The sequence below is a fragment of the Spermophilus citellus genome (genome assembly GCF_964194105.1).
Source record: "Spermophilus citellus genome assembly, chromosome: 2".
In the NCBI taxonomy this organism is placed as follows: domain Eukaryota; kingdom Metazoa; phylum Chordata; class Mammalia; order Rodentia; family Sciuridae; genus Spermophilus; species Spermophilus citellus.
Genome location: NC_138183.1, coordinates 48,042,611 through 48,066,978, shown reverse-complemented (window position 1 = coordinate 48,066,978; position 24,368 = coordinate 48,042,611). Strand labels below are relative to the sequence as shown.

Genomic DNA, 24,368 nt, shown 5'->3' with positions numbered 1-24,368 from the left:
TTTTCACGCAGTGGCTTGGAAATAAAGATTATGGCATCTATAAATTTATTACAAGCCATGAAACAGGCTTCAAACCTGCACCTTCAGGGTGGAAATGACTCAAGCTCACGCACTACACTCCACAATCTATTTTTGTCCATGCATATTTATGAACAATTCCAGCAGAAAATTGCATTTTCTGGCCCACATATACCTTTGATGTGTTCTAGAGGCAAGACTGCGGCATGGGAAGACAGAATATTTCACAATCTGCCAGCTACAAAGAGCAAAAGACTGTCCAGAACCACTGCCTACTCACCAGTGACCTGGTCGACAAGAATACGAGAAGTAATAATGCGTCCATATTGTGAAAACAGCTGTTCCAGCTCCTTCTGGGTCATTGTTTTCGGAAGCCCGCTGACATATAAGTTTGCATCTCTGATAGAAGCTGAACTTGGGCGAGCATAAGAAACCTGGAAAAGGGGAATAAATTTCAGTATATATGCAACTCAATCACTTCCTTTCAGAAACTCAAAAACTGCCTTTAGTAACTTTTCCATAAACAGCATATAACAAACATTGATACTAATGTTTACCCGATTTGCTCACTTCTGGGGAAATTCTAGACAAATGGCAAGGGCCATTCCTCTGGGTAGAGAGGAAAGAGCATTTGCCCCAAGAGGGTTTTTAAGTTCTCAAAACAGACCAGGACCACTCATGGTAACAGGCTGTCCTCAGCGGGGCCAACCCCCAAAACAGAGATTTGGGGCCATCATTCATCAGACACATTTTTATAACCTTTTTTCCAGCCTATCCTAGAAAGATAGGATACAGATGGCATGGTGGTACTACATTTTTAAATATTGACCCTTTGTCAGTAAGTGTGCCCTTTTGATTTAGGCCAAAAGAACTTACTTAAATGAGCTACACCCTCTATTCTCCATTATCTTCTTGTCTGCAAGTCTTTATAACCTGGATTTTCAGGTTCTAAGTCCTTGTATTGACTTTGCTTGCCTTGTTATGTATTCTCAAGATGCTTCCTATATTTGAACTATAGTATTTTAAATCTCAAGGATGGAAGACAAAATAGTTTGTTTATAATCTCCACTGTTGATGTCTCGCTCATCACTATCCTCAATGTCTAGTTAATGCCCAACACGTGATAGATACTAAATTTGATCAGTAAGCCTATGCAATACCTCCTTGATCCTGAGGGTCCACAACTGTGTCCTGGACCAGAGCATTTAAAGGGGCAGTTCATCAAGTCATCTAGATATTTTGCCTAAATCATAATCAAGAACTCCTTTTCCCATAATCTCTGCCGCCAATATTTAGACAGCTATGAGTTTCTTGAGTTATTCCTGACCACATTCCCTTTGTTTTGACTGTAAGCTCTTCTGGATGAGCTAAGGGCAAAGAAATTTCCATAATATAATTTATATCCAACATTATTCATAAAAATGACTAGTGCATTTAACTCTGGGACTGATTTGCCAGGGTGTCATAATATGATTACATGAGTGCCCATCTTTAACCTCGTTTGTTACCCTTAAAAAGAACTTTTAGCATGACACACTCAATATTTTCTCCTTGGTTTAAATTATGCCAACAGCTATTACTTTTTTTCCCCTCCCCAGAAACAAGAAAAACAGACCAGATTTCTACATTACTTTTAAGTTCTTGCTATCTTTCACCCCTTCCCCGAGAGTGTTTACATTTAATACTCCTATCCTATCCTACAAAAAGAAGGAATTTGAAATAGTGGTGTAGAGAGAATAAAACACTATTCAGATATAACTTTTTTCTCTATGCCTAGAATAACAAAGACTGGGAACTTAAACATAAGTGCAAAATAAGAAATAGAGGGCAATTTCATGTGATTTAAATGGAATCTAGTCTTGGGATTGCTGTAACTGCTAAATCAGCAGCTGCTTAATTATATATGTATCCAATGATGTGACTAAATGAATATCCAAGTTCTTATCTAGACGACAATTCCCAATTTTCAAAGGAAGCTGAAAACCCCACCACTTGAGGCCCACGTCCATATCTAGGACTCCATGGCTTTATTTCTGAGGCAGGGAGCTTCTGCAAGTTATACATCAGTGCTCCAGATGGAACATGTGACTCAAGTATTACCCTTGTGAAGGGCCACTTCTGTGGGCTCCAGAGCAAGCATTATACATTCCCAAAGGAGGCGGACTCCTGAGGCCTTGAAAGCAGGCAGCAGAGAGCGGGCAGGCAGGCAGCCTTTACATAGACGCTGAGCACAGTGTAAGGCAGTGTAACCATGGTTAAAGACGACAGCTCTAATCAGTGTGCCTGGACTCAAAACTAGGTTCGCTTTTCATGGATTCTGTTACTCTGGGACAAATTCTTTAAGCTTATTATACCAAATAATTGTACTTTCTTTGTCTGGTTGTTAGGAATAATTAAGTGAAATAATTTCTAATACACATGAAAAGCTAAAATGTCTAAATGTCTAAAAACCTAAGTGACTGTGTTATGAGTATTATTTTACCACTATGTGCATCTGATATTTAGGAAAAGACCCAGACCATTAAAGTTTAGAGTAACCCGAGTCCATTACAGTGTTCCAGAATAATTTACTCACGCAGGGACATTCACTGCTTTGTGCATTTCAGATGAGTGTGGGTGGAATGTTTTAAAAGTGTCCTAAAATATATTTAGAAAAAAGGGGTTTATATTTAGTGTTTATATAAAAGCTTTGAAAACACACTCAGGTCAGTTATGTTTTCCTTTTTTTTTATTTTTTTCTTTTCCCTTCAATATCCAGTCTGTAGTTCACACTGCTTGATTCCCAAGCACATTAAAAGGGCTCTAAGACAAACCTTCTCAAGATGGCATTTTTTAGTAACCTTGTCTAAGAGCTGTTTGCATTACCATAGGCAGGACAGAGATGACTAAATTGCATCATGTAATAATGGACTTACAGTTACGCTTATAAGGGTCTGTCATTTAGAAAGCATTATCAAATACAGTATTCTGAATGTGCCTGGCAACAACACTGTCAGGTAAATAGGGTTGAGATTATACATGAAGTAATTTCTGGTTAGGGAAACAGGCAAAGATAAGGTTATAAGGTATGCCTAAGGTTATATAGAGCTGGTGCTCAATTCTTGATTCCCACTCTGATGTTCTTGACTCCCAATCCTTGTCTCCTCACCCAGTTCTCTCTCCATAGATAGCATCATCATACTATGAAAACTACCTTTTACATTCCCTTGTTCAAGAATTTGGAAAAGTTCAATATATATATATAATGGTTAGTTCAAAGTTATTTTATTTCATTTTTCATTTATTTTCTTTTTTTATTTTTTTATTGGTTGTTCACAACATTACAAAGCTCTTGACATATTTCATACATTAGATTCAATTTCATTTATTTTCTTAAAATAACTTTTCCTCAGAGTGGTTACTAGTTGATTTTAACTGGAAAACTGCACATGATAACCTAGTTTTATTATGTTTTAGTTCTTAAAAATTAGCAATGCCACCCCAAAGCACTTCCAGAAGTAGAAGAAAGGGAACCTAGCTTTTCATCCCAACACAATATGTTTGCTGTTACTTGGGATGAAGAATGCAGCTCCTTCTACCTCTGGTCTGTCGTCATCCTCCCTTCCAGAAAAAGCAAACCACTTCTTCCATCTCAAAGGATTTTTAGTAGAAAATATACTTACACCAAAGTGAGAGGGCTGCTTGCAGTGGGATAAGGATTTATACTTTGGGGATTTAAATCAGTTACCAGACCAAATTTTATATCTAGTAATTATCAGCAACCTTTTCCACTCTGGCTTTTCTGTGGATTTGGAACTTGTACAGCCACCTTGTGTTAAATTGCTCATCCAGAGAACCAGAGGGGCTATCTTCAGCTTCAAAGTGTGAAGCATGCCTGTGGGTCTTCAAGACTCAATTCCCTTGGAGAAGACCCAAGAGAAGGTTTGCTTTAGGTGACAAATTCTGCACTAGAAAGACTTCAATACAATGAGCTTCCAGCCTACACCCTACTGGGGTCTAAACAGCTTCTTTCACCAAGTGCAAGCTGTTCTCCAATCTGCATTCACTGGATTAATATATGGGTTTGGATTTTAAACTTTCACTGCCATTTAAACAGGTGAATATATAATGCCTGAGGAGCAAGGTTATGAAATGTCAAAACTACTAAGTGAAGGATCTAATTTAAGAGGCAGCCAGAGAGTCTACAATTTAAATACTTAAAAATGATACAGGGAGAACAAAACTGAACACCAAATCTACTCCAAAGATAGCAATTTAAAACTGAGGTTTATTCTGCAAGTTCTCACAACCCTACAAGTGATATAATAAACTGAGACAAGCAATACTGAGATGACTTGAGGATAGAGGATTGGAGGCAATTAGAAATAAAAGGCAAATAAATATTCTCACCCATGGCTTCTTAAATTGGACTTCGCAAATGAGATTAGACTGGACAAAATAGAGATAAAAATAGACTTATCAAAGTAATTAGAGGTCTCAAAAATGAAAAATAGTTTGAAATATACTATATTGTAATTAAAAACTCATTTCTTCATCAGCACCTAAAACTAATTATAAACATGCAAAGATAAATGACATATACTAAGAGTGGGCTATCAAAACACAAGTTAATCAAAATACACAGACTTTAAGGAATGAAAACATCTTATGGATAAAACTGGTACATTTTAAAAGTTTAATATCCTAGTACAATTCTTTCAACAGAAGTCCATCTTAAACACCTTTATTCAAAACACAACTATTTTCATTTATCTGATTCATCAGGTAGAAAGATTAGTGACAGTGGACATTAATACTAACAGATTAAAGTGATGAGGTCCAAAAATGAAGAAAGCAATACCTTCTTTTTTAAACTAAGAAGCTTTGAAAAACCACCCACTGACAAGATCACCATTGAACAACTTTTATCACTTGTCTATTACTGACCCAGGACTACAAACATTAAACCTGAAAATTAGATTCTTGCCACTTTAGACTTTTTAAAAAGCTCTATTCAATCTCCCCAGCTAAGAAATAGACAAGGTCATAGCTATTCCTATTTAAACTGCAAGTTAATTGCTGTTCATATAAAAAAATGGAGTTTTGATGGGACTATCTAAAAAAATGACACTATTACTAAATAAAAGTTAGCTCTGGCAAGCAGCAGCAAAGGTCTTGCAACAGCATCATGGTTACACCGACAGCTGACTACACTGGCTCCTCCTGAAGAGCCCAAAAGTACCTTACACAGAAGGGGTGATTTTGGCTCACAATTCAGGCCACAGACCTTACAATTCACCCAAAAGGAGTGTGTGTGCTTTGATCTGCTTCCAAACGCAAAACCCTACCAGGAACAGGGTTTCAAATACACATCAAGGCATATGCATCTCACAGTCCAAGACTGAGTTTTCAATAAGGAAGGGCATGCTTCACAACGGGTCGCAAATGTAAGCCCGAGCAGTAAGAAATTAGATTAGCTCCAACAAAGGTGTTAGAGCCAAAAGAGATAATCACAGCTAACAGGAAGGCTTATGAAGGGTATTTCAGATTAGGGCAGTTACCTTTGATATTCCAAGATACAGGATTTAGAAAACTACTTCAGTAGAAAATACATATGGAACCTCAATTTTACATAAACTGAAATTGTTTTAAGACCTTAACTAAAGTGAGGAGTTCAGAGATACCATGGAACAACATGTGACGGTATTATTCTCTGCTTAAAAGTCCCTCAAGGACTCCCTAATGCTTTGAAGATTAATTTTAAATTTCTTAGTCTTTTATTCTCAGGTCATTGCCTACCATTTTTTAAAAAAAGCACACAACCTCCAAGTTTTCCCAAGACTTCCAACTCTTTCACTTCCCGTGTTAATCGAATTTGTTCCTTTCTTTGAAGTTCATCACCTAGTCCCTGAAGTCAATACTCATCAATCCTGCTCACTGAAGTCTTGCAATAGCATCATTTTCTTAACTGTATGTACCCTGCTCTCTCTATATTTTTTCTCTTAAATACTAGCTACCTTGCCTTATGACTGGCTTACCTCCTTGAAATAAGAAACTTTGCCATCATCCTACCTGTCATAGCAGCCACAATCTGTTGTCATAGGTGATGACGCTTTGAATACAAAACAGACTGAAAACTCTATCAAACATTTTAAAAATGGAATTTCATTTCTCAAATTGGCGATACAAATCCCTATAGGAAACAGCGTCTTCAACAGAATAACAAGTTGGTTTTTTCTTTGTTTGGGAGGGTCTTACTAATTTTTGGAACAAAAACAAAATGCAGAGATCATTTAGGTCAAATTCTTTCTACTCATAAAAGGAGACTAAAGCACATGAAGGCAAGGTGACTTATCCAGAGACAAAGGAAAAAGAGTTGAATGTAGGATTCAGAGGTCTTGACTCTCATGTGCATTTTCCATTATACCATTCACTGAAACAAAGCCTTTGAAATCACAAGTCACTTAGCTAAAAGACAGTTACTCAAACGATGATCAGACATTTCCAAGGGGATACCAGAAGAGAGATTGTAAAGAAAATCTTGCTTTTCTAAATAACGCATTTTCTTATACATATACAGAAACATGAATTCATCAACGTTGAGTGCTTCACTTAGCGGTTATAATACTTCTAATAATGCCTGAGATTTACTTAGAAGAGGTCTGAGAAAAATCTAATATTTGGAGGTGGGCAAAGAAGAGAAAAATATGAACTGAAGACCAGTGCCTTACACCAACTAAAATGTAGCCAAAATAGTTGGAATCTTTTTGCTATTAAAGAATTTCTGTCTTTAAAAAAATTACATAGCATTCAAAAGAAAAGAAAGGCAGCAACTGGTTGTTTATACTAGGTAGATGTATCAGCCTCACATCCTTTTCAAGTTTTTGTGCAATATCATCAATTAATGCCAAAGTGATTGATCTTAGCTTCAACTTCAAGATGAAACTAAGTGGTGTTTTAAGAACTGAACATATGACATTGCTGAAGATAATGCTAAAACCACTGAATAGCAAAAGGACGCTGGTTGTAACATTTGTTTTAGGCAACTAATCAAACTGCAGACTCGACAAGTTATATTTCCGTCTGCAAGTCTTAAATTCAGCCTGTGAAAAAGCTACCTTGAGCAGGGTTTATTAAGTCCTACCTAAACCGTTTCATCCATGTGTACCAATTAAATGAGAACCTAAGAAGGCTGTCCTGAGAGACATCTTTATTTTTTATTTAGGTGTAATAGCTGGTAGATAATTTTGTCCTTTATTGTTCATCCTTGGTTTTGTAGCAGACGGTTGGCTCAACATGGGTGTCTCATGTTGGTAAATGCAAACAGAGAGTACTTGGTAAATATATTCTTAAACTGTGACTTTCAACTGTCTTAATTCCTAACTATCTCTGCATGTTTAAAATAAGTATATAAAAATAAAATTGGGCATAATCATCATCACCAATTTATGAAAGAAAAAAACAGATCTCTGGGATCAAATAGGACAGAGAGGAAGCTTTAGCAAGGGATGATGTACATAATTTAACAGAAATGCTGTTCAAAGTTTACATAATGAGGTATCTTCCAAATCCACAGCAATTCTTGAAGAATACAGGCATTTGTAAGAGGATGACAGATGAGTGTGCAGGACAGCCTGAACCCTGATTGAGGTCTGAGGCTGTGTTATGGCAGTAGAGTCACCATTCAGCATCTTTAAATGGGCTGACTGAAAATCCCCACTTTATTTATCCAATCATACTTATTAAATAAACATAATATTAAATATATATTAATTATATACTAAATTCTCCCCAACTCCCCCATTCTCTATCATCTGTTAGAACCTAACCCCAGGTGAGGAAGATGAAAAATGAGAAGCAGAGGATATGTTGGGAAAATAATAGAAGAAGTTACAATGGACCTCACAGAAAAACGCCCAGCTCCAAATCGGGGTTATGTGTGTTTCTGCCTGTAGGAGACAACTTATTTACCTAATGTGTCAGTGTGATTTCCAGAGAGAAAAAATAAAAAACGCTGGGCTGGTTACTCTAGCAGGTAGTAACATAACAATTTTTCACTTCAGACATTTTCATTAAATATATACTATTAGCTGGGTACACTGGCACATGCCACTAATCCCAGCAATTTAGGAGGCTGAACCAATAGGATCACAAGTTCAGGGCCAGTCTTGGCAACTTTGTGAGACCCTGTCTCCAAATAAAAAATAAAAATGACCAGGGATGTAGCTCAGTGGTAAAGTTCTCTGGGTTCAATACCCCAGTACCAAAAAAAAAAAAAAAAAAAAAAAAAAAAAAAAGTTTGAGAGACTTAACAAGGGAAATCTCAGTACTTAGTAGTCTGTACTCAGAGGTAAGGATTCTTTAATTCTGCCAAAAGGCAAGACTACCTCTGGCGCTTTCTTCCAAGACAACAACACTGAAATATAAGGCGGTTTTCGTGGTACATTTTAAGCTCCTAGAGGTTGAAATTTTAAGTGTATGCCTATTATAAAATCATACCCACTGAGGAGGTACTCCAGCAGCTGGCAAGTAGGTATCTTGCATGGCCTAGGCAGGAGCTATTTCTAAAGTTTTGCTCAGTCAAGATGATTATAAATTGTGATACTTACCCCAAACAACTTGGCTTTTTATGCTTTCATGGAAACAACACAGGCTAAAATGGGCTTACTGAAAAATAAACAGTACGCATCTATTTCTTAAAGAGCCATTTTCCAGTAATGGCTTCTTAAGGGTTCTTTCAAGATTATAAAACCTGATCACAGGACATCTCCAACACAATCTATGTTTTTATCAAGAAAATTATTAGAATTTTATCTCTAAAAATATGTGTAAAATATAATTTGTATATATTTGAATATCAAATATGCCTAAAGCATTATCAACAAATTAAAATACTATTAGAAAATCAAAGAAAGACTATGGGTTGGATGACATTCGTAAACTGAAGACATTTAAGAATAAAAGTTAACTAGTTGGTAAGGCATGGAGAAAAAGAACCATTCTCCTCAAGTCAATTCTGGTGGATCAAACACCTAAGGGCGTGCACAGGCTCATTATCTAAGGCCTAAGAAGAAAAAAAATATATGAAGAAGACACTAATGACATACAAAAGTATGGGCTAGTGGATGTTACAAAGAAAGAAAATCCTCATAAAAGGACAGCCTTATCTAAATCCCCATCTTTTGCAGAACAGCTGCAGCAAGTCCATTACACGTTCTTTGTCTAACCATATCTTCATCACATACTTATGCTTACCAGGAATTGCCAGTTTTGAGCCACCCACCCAAAGTTAAAGATGATCAAACAACAACAACAAAAAAAAAGAACTCCACAGAATGTTTCACTTTTAACTGTACTTAAATTGTTTTCTTTCCAACTTTGAGCACATTGGGCAGGTCTCCACTGCTTCTTGTGAACAATATTTAGAAACCTCCTGATGTAGAAATTATAAATAAAAACATAAGAATTCTTTAAGGTACTCTGAAAACAGGGATCCCTTTTCCCTCAGAGAGCAGACCACCACTAAAGAGAAATAAAGGAAACGTGCAGTGAAAAATAAGTGCTTTTATGGTCAAAGAAAAGTTGATAAATGACAGGATGCAGGGCAGATGGCAATTAGAAAATAATGCAAGGCATAAAGAGAGGAATTAGACTTGCATATTAAGGATGAAAACCCCAGATGAGCCAGAATCAAGATTTCTGTGAGCTGGGTACAGTGGCACATGCTGAGGTGAGAGGATCCCATGTTCCAAGCCAACCTCAGCAATTTAGCAAAGCCCTAAATAATTAAATGAAACTCAGTTTTAAAATAAAAAAGAAAATAAAAAGGACTCAGGATGTCACTCAGCTCAGTGGTAAACCACAATGGGTTAAATCCCCAGTATCCAAAAAAAGATTTCTGTCGACAAAGTTAATTCTGCAGATTCAGAGCCCATAGATATCAGGGTGAAACTTCTATGAGCAGAGTAATAACAGTTTAAACGTGGGGAAGAATCAGCTGACAGAAACACACGAAAGTAGAATACATGAGTTTTCCCATCATAACCTAGGAGGGAACAGTTGAAATCAGTGTGGCAGTCAAAAAGCTCATTAAATACCATATACACTAAGTTTCCCCTTTGTTATGTAACCTGGGGAAAGAAACTACTTCACCACAACGTTAGTCAAGCTACCCAAGTCTTCTCTGACCTACTTATATATACATTAATTAAAACATAATGATCCTATCTCTGTACAATAAATACTGCACAGGCAAACTTCACCTTGGTATCATTTGCAAGTAGTTTAAATGAGTCCCAGGTCACTGTAGATCTTTGCAGAACAAGGCAAGTACATTTCTGTGATAAAATGAATTAATCTGTTCAAAATTCATTCCCACAGTTCCTCAGTCAATTAAGTCTTCACGAGAGGGGAATAAATGCAAAATATGGAGCTAGGTTCAGTCAAACATGCCTACCAATCACTTATGTAAAATGCTATTACGTGACAGAACATATGCACTGAGTAGTTTTCAGATATGAGTTCCTTCTAAAAGGTACATCAGATAAAGGCTCTGTGTCTTTGGATGAGCCATTTCTCCATAATACTTTCCTTTTCTTCACCTAGTAAAACATATTTTGTAAAACCCTATCACCCTTAAAATTATTGCAGAGACCTCCAGACAGCCAGCAACAAGGCCATTTCCATTGTACTCCACCTTCCCCACTGCAAAGCATCAACGACAAGACCACCCTTGTCTTCTTCCAACATTGAGCTAAGCTGACTGGTGCACACTAAGCACTCAAAATGCTTGTATAATTAAGAATTTATTGAACTGCATACAGATATTACCTGTCCAAGACAACATAGCCATGGTTATGTACTAACAACAAAAAAAAAAACTTGTAATTAAATACCTTTTAAAAAAATTTTACATTTGAGTCAGGTGAGGTGGCACATACCTATAATCCTAGTGATTGGGAGGCTGAGGTAGGAGGATCATAAGGCCAAGATCATCCTCAGCAAAACAGTGAGACTCCATATCTAAACGAAAAATTTAAAGGATGGGGGCTGGGGTTGGGGCTCAGTGGTAGAGCTCTCGCCTCGCATGTGTGGGGCCCTGGGTTCGATTCTCAGCACCACATAAATGAAACGAAGGTATTGTGCCCACCTACAACTAAAATATTTTTAAAAAACACACACCAAAAATAAATTTAAAAAAAAAAAAGGACTGGGGATGTAGTTCAATCAAAAAAAAAAAAGATAAAGTTTCACATTTGTTTGTGCTTGGACTTTGTGTAGTAAAAAGGAAGGGGGGAAAAACATTATATTGGACATGAATAACTTTTAAGATTTGCAACCTTCCCTAAAAATTTAGAGACCATTAGTCTTGTTTTGGTTCCATATAATAGGGCCCTAAGGGGAAAGAACTCAAACATGAAATGATCATTTGTACTCAACCTTTAATTCACCTTTAAAGATGTTAACCCTTGAACATCCAAAAAAATTCCTAATAATCTTGAACAAAGATCAAGATTTTTCCCCCCAGCAGTCCAGTCCCCTTTCAAATGCCTGTTTTAAATTTAATATCTGTAGTCCATGTCTATATTAATAAGTAAACCATACAATATCCAAGGCTATTTTAGGCCTGACCTGACTCAGTTGCCAGGGATCTAATGTGTGTGTGCATGCACACATATATCCACACATGAAATGTTAGGAAACCAACTCCTTTTCTTTCAAAGTTATCTTGGACTGTCTATGCCTTTAGCTCTCAATCAGAGCAAAACAGACATCAGTGTGAGATACGTACATATCATAAACGAGAAAAAAAGGGGTAACAGAAATATTATAAGCTCTCCTCGCAGAGCCTAAGAAGTTTTACCTACATGTATTTTGCAGACCTGATGTTAAGTTATACAACTATGAAGAATTTATTCAATACATAAGGGGATAACTCTTAAAACATTACTGAGTGTTTTATGACTTTAAATCTACCAAGATATTTCTCTCTTAACGTGATTAGACATTGGAGAATAATCACAGGGAAAGCATTTTTTTTAAATGAACTGATTTGCAAGACTAATAGTCTCAAAGATGATCCTTCATTCTCCAAATAACTATTAGACACCTGAGCTGTATTTCCCTAAACAGCTTTAATAAAAAATAATTACTGTATTCCTAAAGCCCTGTGAGTGTCAGTGGTGAAGATCCTACAAGAGGGTTTTAAAGGAAAACATGACAACCTACACAGTACACAATAAAGAGGCTGTATCACTGCCATTTATAGAACTCGCTCAGAAATGTAAAAAGAGGGCAGAGAGGAGGGGACAACCACCTTTATCTTTGCTCCAAGGCAAAGTGCTCTTCTCTTGTTTCAGATCTGTGGAAGACCCTGACTTTACCTCGAGAATCTTGTCCCCAGGTATTTAATTACCCTTAATGATCTGGCACTGGGCCCTTTTTCCCCAAGTCTCACTGATTGATAGCATCAGTAACTGTTGCTGGCTGTAATTAAATCTCCAAATAGCATCCCCTTTACTACTTGGTAGATCAATGCCCTTTAACACCAAGGTAAGAAGTACAAAGGTGAGGGTATTTCTAGATCTTCCTTCACAGTCCATCTGACGCTGTGGGCCAGGATAGTGTGCAGGCAATACATATTTCACAATTCCCAAGACACTGCTTAACAAAAAACACCAAAGAAAATACTTGGTAGTAAAAAGTTCTTTTTTTAAAAAAAAATATTTATTTATTTATTTTTAGTTGTAGTTGGATACAATTATTTTTATGTGGTGCTGAGGATTGAACCCAGGGCCTCACCCATACTAAGCAAGCACTCTACTACTGAGCTATAGCCCCAGCATGAAAAATTCTTATTAATCTTTTTTTTTTTTTTTTGGGGGGGAGGCAAATCTGAGCAGGATGAAACATTCTGAACCTTTGGCAAGAGTATGCCCTCCTATTATATAGTTGTGGGACAAAATTCAGTTCACAGGGTCAACGGGTTTCTAAATTAAGGTTGTATATAATCAGTGTTGTCCTAAAAAGTTTATAGCATGCTATGGGTGGGAGGTCTTATGATGAGAACTCAAATTCCCATTTATTCAGGCCCTAGCTTGAATTGCAAATATCCAGATATTAAGAAGGGTGGGAGAGGGGTATAGATGTGGGGAGTGGCTATAAAAAGGACAGATTTTTATTTAATTGAAAAAACAATTTTCATGATCTACAGAATCACAGTCATCTTGGTCCATATTAGTTATCTCTGAACTCAAGACGAGAAACACCCATTTTAAATGGATGAGACCTGAACAACCATATGGCAATTCCCCAAATACTCTCAATCAAATATGCAATAAATTATGTTAATGTATTGGTAAAGTATTTAATGACCTTCAAATGCTGAAAATGAGCAAACAAAAAAGAATATTATTTCTTGGGTAAATCCATCATTATATCCATTAAAAGCACATTAATTAGTTTCAATCACTCAAGGTAGTTTAACATAAACCACAAATGAGAATCTTGTTATTTACACACAGATTTGTTTTGAAACAAGCACCACAGAGTACTCCAGTGCAAATTGTTAAGGTACACTAAAAAGTGGCTCTCAGGCAGGCCAGCACCTGTTTTAAGAATCACCTGTGGTGGCCCATAAAATACAATTTCCTTGGCCTCTTCATTTAGTAGATGATCAGATTCAGCTGGGGCCCAGAAATCTGAATTTTATCAACCACTCCTTCCTAGCAATACTGATGGACATGAAAGTCTGGGCAGCCCCTTGCATAATAGATGTATAATAGGTGATTTTCAAACTCTGGGGCTTATTAGTATTTCCTGGAGAGTTCATAAAAATCAGATACCAAACCTTCCTCCTTACCATCCACTGATGTTAGTTTCTGAATGAGACAAATTCCCACATTACTTGAAAGCATTTATAGAAAATACAAATCAACATATGCAAAAATGTAGAAGCAAAACAAAGCCCATAAAACACATCCAAAAATAATTTCTAAAACTCAGACTGCTTGGATGTGACTGCTGGGTTAGGGAGCCCATCAGTCTGGCCTGCCCTCTGTGAAAAGACCACTATGCTTGGTTCTATGAGGTGGAAACCACTCTCAAATCTTTCTAGGAATGGGAATAGAGTCATTTAGCTAGAGCAAGCAGGGACAGTAAAACTGTTAATACAGACATTTAACAAAACTCATGCAAACTAATGCTTTTCCTGAACTATCAGTTTTCAGGACCATGTGAGTGCTGTTTGTCCTTGCCCTTCCTGTGGTTCACCTGATGGCCATTTCTGGACTCATTAGTAACCTAAGAACCTGAGCAGGAAGGATTAAATTTCTCATTCCTGTGGGAGGAAGAAACTTTGCACTAATGACCAAATGAAAAAAAAAAAAACCAAGTAAAAAGAAAAGAAAGGAAGAAGGAAAACAAAGCACACCAGAAGATTTATTGCTTTTTCTCCCTAAACCCACTTTTCCATAACATAAATTACAATAAATGCTAAAATAGCTAAAAAGAAAAAAAGAAAAAGAAAAAACAAAGAACTAAGCTAAGCACTGCAATTATTTCCTTCAGAGTAAGGGTAGCTTTTTCATAATTCCTCCCCAGCTAGATTTCTAAAATAAAGTTTTGACATAGAAACAGAAGACCAAGAAACAATGGAATATTCCTGATCACTGCCTTCTGTAATTAACAAGTCAACACAAGTATGTTCTGCCCTGATAAGTGGTATTCACAGTGACCCTATACACTGGTACCATCTCCAACATGGTACTAGATTTATGAACAAGAAAACTAGACCAAGAAAGAGAAAACTGAAAACAAATCCAGACTCCAAATCCTGCCACATTCCAATGAGCCCTGCAAAGAAGTCGGGGAGAAAGGGCAGGGAAGGATCAGACTTTATGTATTGTGTACTTTCAAAATTTAGTCCTCTCCACTTGCCCATAAGCAACATGTCAAAATACTTCTGCAAACAAAACTTCCATAAACAAGTCTGATGTAGCACTGTAGCTAAAAAGTGATGCTAAAGACAAGTTGGGAAATTCTGGCAAAAGTGGGTGAAAAGAAATGGACCATTCATGCTTTTCTAAAGAGAGCTTACACAAATTTAAAGAGATCAACACTAGTGTACTTTTTGGTCATTTTAAAACTAACATCGAAGATTCTCAGAACCTACTAGAAAAGCATCCTTGAAGAAGGGATAGTCTCCTGTAAAACAGATCCGGGAAGTTGTTACAGTAATTCCTTTGTTGTTCAATTGGGAAAAAAAAAAAAAAAAAAAAAAAAAACCTGATCAACATTCACTCACCTATCTTCTAAATATGACTTCCATACACCAGTTTTCATCCCAGACTGAAGTTCTGGACTGTCTCAAGAGCTCAAAGACAATATAGCTCTTCCACCCCCTCAACCCTAACAATTCTGTTCAGTCTCGAGACATTGAAAGGCCCCCAAGAGTATCGAGCTTATTTATAGTACGTGGAACCTACAACCTGTTTTAAGTAAATCATCAATAAACAACATGAGGTAGGAGAAAACAAAAGCTATCCTATCAGCCATAATGAAGCCAGTAGCACTAGTAGCACCTGTTAAGAAGAGTAAGTCCCTTACACTAAGCTTCATTTCATGGAAGAGATTAAGTATATGCCTATCAGAGACCACTGCTGTTTCTGCATGAATCCATATAAAAAGAAAGAATTCCTCTGTCGTTACTATGAAAAACAGACAGCAAGAATGAAGGGCTCCATCTTGGGAAGCCAGCAGCACATTCACCTTAATTCTCAAGCTAGCTAGGACAGAAAAGACTGCAGCCAAACTGGCCTTGCATCACCTTTCCTGGACTGTAAATGAACTGAAGCCCAACCCTACCTTCCTCTTAAACAACCATTGAAAAGCAAAGTGCTACAGAAAACTCGGAATGGAACCATTGTTTGACCCAGCTATCCCACTCCTCCTTTTATACCCAAAGGGCTTAAAATCAGCATACTACAGTGACAGCCACTTCAATGTTTATAGCGACTCAATTACAATAGTCCAACTATAGAAACAACCTAGATGCCCTTTTGACAGATGAATGGATAAAGAAAATGTGCTATATATATATATATATATATATATATATATATATATATATATACAATGCAATATTACTCAGCCTTAAAGAAGAATGGACTGATGGCATTTGCAGGTAAATGGATGGAGCTGGAGAATATCATGGTTAGCCAAATAAAGACTTCCAAAAACCAAAGGCCAAATGTTTTTTCTGATATGTGGATGCTAATTCACAGTAAGGGAATGGGGGACTAGGCAACAATAGAGATACTTTGGGTTAGTCAGAGGGGATGAAGAAAGGGGAGGAGATTTGGGGGTAGGAAGCATAGTAGAATGAATTAGATATCATTACCCTATTATTAATTAGATATTATTACATGACCTGGTATGAGTCTATATCTTGTAAAACTATAAGAGTGAGAAGTTGTATTCCATTTATGTATAATGTATCAGAATGTGTTTTATTGTCATGTATAACTAATTAGAACAAAAACAAAAAAAGTGAAGTTCTAAAAGTGCCTCACTGAGATGCTTCTGGAGATGCACATTTATAGAAGAGTAGGAAGAGCCAAGGAGAAGAGTGCTGTTCAGGTGTAAGGAGTCCTGGTCATTCAGATCAGCATCAGTTAATCCCATCTCCTTGCTAGGGTAGAACCCAAAAGGATCTGATTACGTGGCTGTACTTTATGGTGGAGCACTTGAGCCCCTTCCTCAGCCTCATTATTATGAGACAACCAATTTTATACTGACCTTCCAGGGTCTACAAATACCTCAAAGTTCCCACGGACTCTAAGTGTATAATTTCAAAAACAGCATCTCCCCCCTCCAAACAAACAAAAAAAAGGAGCAATTTCGTAAAGCCACACAAGAATGACTTCTGTGCCCTTTCCCCCACCTTTCAACAAGCACAGGATCACAGAGGCAGCTTTTCCAAAAGAAGAATTTATAAAAACTAAAATTCTCCACACTGGTTACGGAAAAGAAACAACAAGGATACTGTGGTATGGACCTCACTGTTTAGGCATCCACCTGGGCCATGACACTCCTGTGGAGCAGCATGCTTGGGTAACAAAATGATCCATCAACTTCCTCCTAAGGAAGATGGGTTCAGTCAATTACTGAGGCTCCCACCATCACCCTCCACTGTGGTCCACAAGGGCAGAAATCCAACTGGGGACCCTGCCACCAGGCACCCAGGTCCTCACCCCTCCCTCTCTGCTGGCTATCTCCATTGTAAATAACTGGGGGAAGATATCTGAAGAAAATTTGTTTGAAGAAGGACAAGTTATTGCCTTCTGGGAATTCCCAAATGTCATCCAACTCTCACTCTGGCAGTAGCTGGAAGGAGCAGGAGGAACATAATAGTCCCAAAGGGAGGACAAATAAGTCAGGAACCTATAGGCCACCACCAATCCAAACCAAGACCCCATTAGGTAAGGAAGAAACCTCTGGGATTTGTGTGTCAAAAGACCCAAGCTCATAATGGAGCATTCTAAGAAACACATAAAGGGCATTACATAAATAACGCATTAATCAAAAAGTCATCCCTATTTCTCACCTCAAATAATGACCATGTACTACTGGACTCTAAAGGTGTAAGAACTTTATTTAAACATACTGAAGAGTTTTTGTTAAGCAGAAGTAGCAATATACTGTTAAAGCCTGACATATGGCTCTAGAATATTCTTCCAAACCACAGATTAAAAGGAAAGTTGGGGTGGGGATGTAGCTCAGTGTAGAATGCTTGCCTAGCATGTGCCGATTCTCTCTCCAGCACCACACACAATATATGAAAGGAATTATGCACCAGGTCTGTCTGTATTTTTAAAAAGACAATCATTTACTCAATGTTTCCATTCTTGCCTCAATTTTGGCATACATTGTTCCACAAACGTTTTTGTACTCCACAAACAGATCTGCCCAGACATTTATTAGGCTAGCATCTCATATAAGTTTTCAGGAGATTTGAGGCCTTTCCTTGAAACTATTATATCCTAATTTTCCAAATCTGTTCAAGGTAAATAATGGTCCTTAGACAAGTCTAAAAATGAGGAGTATAAGAGATGATTTACAAATTTCTACACTTTGTACCATCACCAACAATAAACCCTCAGAAGAAAAAAATTAAGAAAAAGTAAACACACACACAAAAAAATAAACCCACAGAAGCAGTGAGGTGTGATGCTGAGATATGGGGAGTTGAAGCACAAAGCCAACTTGCCTCTCTTAATGAATACTCAAGCCCAATTGTATCACTGTTCTGCTGAAAACTCAGCCAATCTCTCTCACCTGAGAATTAAAGCAAGTCCCCTTTGCAGCACACTCAGCTTTTATTGTCCCTCCTCCCTCTCAGGCTCACTTCCACATGGGCCTCCCATCTTGCTTTAACAAATTCCAAGTGCCTCCTCTAATGCCAGCTTTCAAACTTCCATGCCCTGCACTGTGTCACTCTCAAAATGGTAATATTTGTCTCAAATCTCTCAGAACTGTGCTGCAGGCATTTTATTAGAGCACCTTCCACCTATATGCTATTTCTCAATAGTTAGAACTGAATTTTACAGAACTTAAAATGAAAAGAAAAAAAAACAGGCTCATCTCAATAATCCTAGTTAAAGATGGCAGAGATAGAACGGTGTTGCTCAACACAGATTTTACTATTCTTGCTACCCCTTCAACAGTGGTAAAGGGGAGAAGTTAAAACTGTCAACAGAATAGGATGCTGCCTGTCACCCCTAACCACTTCATTCCACAGGATAAATATCATCTCGTTAAAAAACAATTAACATGTAAGTTTTCAGAGACCATGAAAAATTTCTCCCCCCCCAAAGATATAAATAATATTATGAATATAAGTTATGAGTAAAAATTAATTATTCTAAGTCAATTATTGGTTGAGTATCCCGTACCCAAAATGTTTGGAACCAGAATTTGTTTTAAATGTCAAATGTTTTCAGACTTTGGAATACTTGCACATACATAATGAGATAACCTGGGAACCTGGGGATAGAATCCAAGTCTAAGCACAAAATTCATTTGTTTCATGTACACCTTATACACATACCCTTAAGATAATTTTATATAATAGTTCTAATAATTTTGTGCATGAAATAAAGCTTCATGGTGTGGAATTTTCCATGTGTGGTGTCACGATGACATTCAAAATTTCCAGATTTCAGAGCATTTCAGATTTTCCAATTTATACCCATAACATTATACAGCTATAAATAGAAACTTAAATGGTTAAAACATTTGTCCAAGATTGCACAGCAAGGTGACTTAGGGAAAATAAGACTCAGAAATACTGTTCTACATTCTTCTTATATTCAGAGTCCAGTTCATGCTAAACAGATTTTTTTAACTGCAAATATGACATTTACTAATTGAGAAAAAGATAGGCTAGTTAGAAACAGAAATAAATTTAACAAAAAGTTAAAAGCAATACAATAGTTTAGAATTAAGGTTTATTAGCTTTGCTTAATTGCTGTCAAACTTTAAGGATGGGTATTACTATTAATATTTAACATTTCAATTATTTATAATAGAAATTTTCCATATGGGCTTAAATAGAAATTAATTATCTTTAGGCAAAGGTAAGTGTAGCGTGTTCTATGCCTGAATGATTAAGAAAAAGATCTATTTCATCAAGACCAAATTCAGGCAGTTTTTCTATGCTGATAGTATTTCTAGAAGGGGTTTTCTTTTGTGAGTAGAGAAGACACTGGTTTCTAAGGGCAGTGCCTATAAAAATAAAAAATTCCAGGCGTGCACAGTGATGTATGACTATAATGCCAGTTCCTAGGGAGACTGAGGCAGGTGGCAATGCGTGTGAGACCAGCCTAGGCAACATAATGAGATCCTCCCTCAAAATAAAAAGGGATGAAACTAGAGATCATTATGATAAGTGAAATAAGCCAAACTCAGAAGGCTAAGGGTCGTATGTTTCTTTCTCACATGTGACAGCTAGAGGAGAAAAAGGAAAAGAAAGGGTGAGGCAGGGGTCTCATGAAAATCAAAGGGAGATAAGTAAAGAGACCAGGGTGTGGGAGGAGGAACTGAAGTGGGAATTGCTGCAGAATGATATTGGACAAATTATATTGCTATATTGTGTGTGTACATGAATATGTAACAACAAATCCCACCACTGTATATAACTATAATGCACGGATTTTAAAAAGTGGAAAAAATAAAATAAAACAGGCTTGGGATCTAGCTCAGTGGTAGCATGCTTGCCTGGCATATGCGAGGCCCTGGGTTCAATCCCTAGTCCCATGAAAACAAAAAAAGAATAAAAGTTCTATTCCTTGATATAATGGCTCCTATTTTCCAATTTAAAAAAACCACCTAGGGCTGGGGATGTGGCTCAAGCGGTAGCACGCTCGCCTGGCATGCGTGCGACCCGGGTTCGATCCTCAGCACCACATACCAACAAAGATGTTGTGTCCGCTGAGAACTAAAAAATAAATATTAAAAATTCTCTCTCTCTCTCTCTCTCTCTCTCTCTCTCTCCTCTCTCACTCTCTCTAAAAAAAAATAAATAAATAAATAAATAAATAAATAAATAAATAAATAAATAAAAAAACCACCTCAAGAATTCTGGAAAACTAGAGTTTCCTAAGCTACCTGTAGAAAAGGCAACAGCTGGGAGAGCAGGCAGCAGTCACCCGGCCACTTCACTGTACTCATCATAATCATCTATCCAGAGCACATGATGGGGACACATGCACATACATGTTTGGAAATGATTTTATTTTGCAAAAGTAATGATTTTACTTCTGATCATGAATTGAAGTCTGCACTGCTTTAATCCAGAAATATTTCCTATTATACTTACATTTTATCAACACTTAAGGTACCCTAAAATCAAAATGAGCAGAAAAAGAACATGAGGACTGAGACACGTATCAACCACTGGACCCCTGAAGAGTCCACCAGTGGAAAGGTTCCCATGGGGACCAGAGAGCTGCTGATGGAAGCTCCTGCCACCACAATACCATTTCTGATGCTGTAAAGAGATCTTTTTTTTGCCCCCTGGGTAGCTGAATTGTACATATATTACACCTTTTCTCTAATATTTGAAGCTAACACCTTGTAACAATCCCACCTTTTTTCACCATGTCAATATCAGGGACCACGTGGGCAAGGTTCAAACCACAAGAGCTACCTATCATGTAGCTGAAGGATGCTCTGATATCCCTATGGAGATAAGATGCTAGGACTTCTCCCCATTTAGGAAAAAAGTGTTCTGTAGGAAAAGAGAATAACTATATTGAGATTTTTAACCTAATAGTGACACTCTTGAAATAATTCCAACAAGGGCATATTAAGTTTTCTAATTTCTAATCCAGGCTTTCTAAAAGCAAAGACTGTTTGAATCATATTAAGCTCCAAATTCTAATCTAGCATCTAGCAGACTCAAGAAAAAAAATGGAAGTAGTAGTATGGTTAAAAGAATTAACCACAAAAGGGTTACCAAGGCAAAAACTAGAAGACAAATGGAACTTTGCACATCAAATATCAAACAGAAAACCCACCAATAAAAAGGTATGTTTTGGCAGTTTCTAAGTGGTAGGCCTCACAAATTATCTGCCATTGTGCTATGACACACACACCTATAATCCTAGCAACTTAAGAAGCTGAGGGGAGAAGAAGGCAAGTGGAATCCAGCCTGGATGACTTAGAAAAACCCTGTTTCAAAACAGAAAGAGCTGAGGATGTAGCTCAGTGGTAGAATCCCGTGGGGGTTTAATCCCCAGTACAAACCCACCAACCAATCCTTTCCTAAATCTCATCTGGAGATGACCTAATAGATCTGAAGTGGGTCCTGCAACCTGTATTTCTCTCACTGCCCCAGTGATTATCATGTAACCAAGTCTGGGAACAACTGCTTTAGGATCACACAGTACCTGAGGGACTTTGCTCAACTCACTGCAGAAACAGCAAGTATGTGTCATTTATTCAACATCCCATCTATTACCCGAAGCCCTACTGTGCTGATGCTGTTAGAAAGCCCCAGGAAAAACTGCTAAATAAACCACCGTTCACAGCACTTGATTCACTATTTCAATATTCCAATAACCAGGAATTTTACCAAAGTCATACTAACTGTTAAGTGGTATTTCTTGTGTCTAATTCTAAACTCAAGGAGTACACAAACACTTGTATACTGATAAATAAAAATAAACTGCTACTTTCTGAAATAATGCATGGTGCTATGGGTGAGAGTTTTGATGTAGGTATCAGAAGACAAATATTTGAGTCAGTTTTGTGCCTGGTGTTTTAAGAGTACCATAGTCTTTACTCTTATTGGGGGCAGAAAATAATGCTTATACCTAAATCACAACATGATTCCAAAACTTCTGTGGCTCCTCATGGAAAAAAAAAAAAATACCAAGAAGGGACCCAGCATGAGTTGGAACAACTCAGCAAGGCAGCAGCTGCAGGTGGGACTTCTGATGGGCTCCAAAAGATGGACAGCTGCAACTCAACCAAAAATGAACGGGAAAGGGTGCACCAGGAAGTGGGAGCCCCAAGAGCATACACACAGAGACTGGGAAGAGAGCCACTTGCAAGGGAAGAGTTGGTGTTACTACATTGGAGAACAGCAACGGCACTGGCGACAAGTCTCCAAAACTGAGCCAAATGATGTGGTGAAAAAGAACATGACAGAATTCCTTCTGAGGAGTAACTAGAGGAAAGTGGTATTTTTTTAAGATTAGCCCAACAGCCATCATCAGGATGGACGAGAGAAGAGAAAAAGAGACTAACTTATGAAACAGCATCCCCAGGACTGGAAAGAAACACAGCTTGCAAAAGGTACTTACAGCTGTGAACACTAAAAAAATCTGTCTCAAGACCTTTGCAGTAATACACAGGACCTGTCTAATTCAAACTAAGGGGAAAAATGAAAGAAAAAAAAAACAGGCAAAATTGGTGAGGATATAGACTTTTGGAAAGTGGTCCGCTTTGCCTCTCAGTGAAATCTGGGCCAAATTGAGGATACCAGCTGTTATCTGATATTTTTACAGGAACCAAATGAGGGTGGGGAAAGTAGTAGCCTGCTGCTCACCCATCACCCCACCCGCATTTCAGAAAATCAGAAGAGGAATAGCAGATGTCACAGTATAAAAGCCACAAGGCATTACTGTCCTTTCTTCCACATTTTCAGCCCAAGCAGTTGGGCTCTGAAGAAAGAAGTCTGGATCATGGACAGTAAGTAAGCAGCTGTCATCAATGGTCTCTTGAAAACTTGGACATTTCTCTTAGGGGGATCAGTTTCCTCTGCATTTCTACCTTATTCTGAATCATTACAGCAGTTGGGATATATGCAAAAGAACTAAAAATGAAATGAGGATGACTTGTCTGGAGTGCAGAAAAGGGTGTTTCCTAGGCACAGCCATTTCAACCATACACCCGAGGCTTGTCTTAACCACATCTCAGGTCCTCAGCCTAAGACATACCGAGATCCTGGACTCCTGCTAATTTAAGCTGGGGAAGGGGATACCTGCACAGATATGCAGGAAATAGACAAAACAGTCTATAGACAACTAGATGCTGGATGTCCTTCATATATATACACATTTATACACACATATGTGTGTGTGTATATATATATATATATCATATATAATACTTGATTATTACTTATTAGTATTATTAAAAGATTAATATCTTGGCACAAAAAATACAAAAGGTGTGAACAATTCATAAAAAGCAATTTAGATTTTAACAAAATTCAAAGGAAACTTAAGTTTTTATTATCTTTGTATTAAAAATCTAATTTTCTAGTTCATTTTCTGCCTTAAGGGTAAAATCTTTTTCTTCATTAAAAAAAGTCCAAGGAACACACAGAATTCTTGGACACCTTACATTTTAGTGTATTGGGGAGCCACCATGAAGTTTTCTTTGGCGAAAACACAGCTGACAGGACTTTTTTTTTTTTTATGGGCCAATTAATATAAAGTAAAAGATGTCAAAACTACCCAGGGTTAACAAATTACCTTAACTGACAATTCTAAAAGAAGTAACTTTTAAGCACAAAGATGACACTGCATTTCCAGATACTTGAAAAAAAAAAAAAAAGCACAAATCTTCTAGACAAGTCTCTAAGCAAGATGAATGCCACAGTGAGCCTTGACTAACTTCCCTTCATCACTTCAGGCTATAGTGTGATCTGATTTCTTAAATCACTGGTAGAAAACAGGTTCCAACTTGAGTCAATTGATAGAGGTTCTCTGGAACACTATTTTGAAAAATATTTGGGAGCCACATCTAGACTCGATGAGAAAGAGTGTCATGATTGATTGGCAATGTCTACGCTGGGCAGG

At 37.4% G+C, this 24,368-nt stretch overlaps 1 protein-coding gene across 7 annotated transcripts in view; it reads right to left on the bottom strand.

Annotated features, from left to right (window-relative positions):
* Positions 1-24,368, bottom strand: part of ELAVL2 (ELAV like RNA binding protein 2) — a gene marked incomplete at both ends in the record, with an annotated part of 122,511 nt that overhangs the window by 10,496 nt on the left and 87,647 nt on the right. For all 7 annotated transcript variants that reach the window (XM_081280520.1, XM_081280515.1, XM_081280518.1 and 4 more), the window contains one exon: positions 299-452. In XM_081280520.1, coding sequence (XP_081136646.1) covers positions 299-452 — 154 coding nt within the window. The remainder of the gene's footprint in view (positions 1-298; positions 453-24,368) is intronic.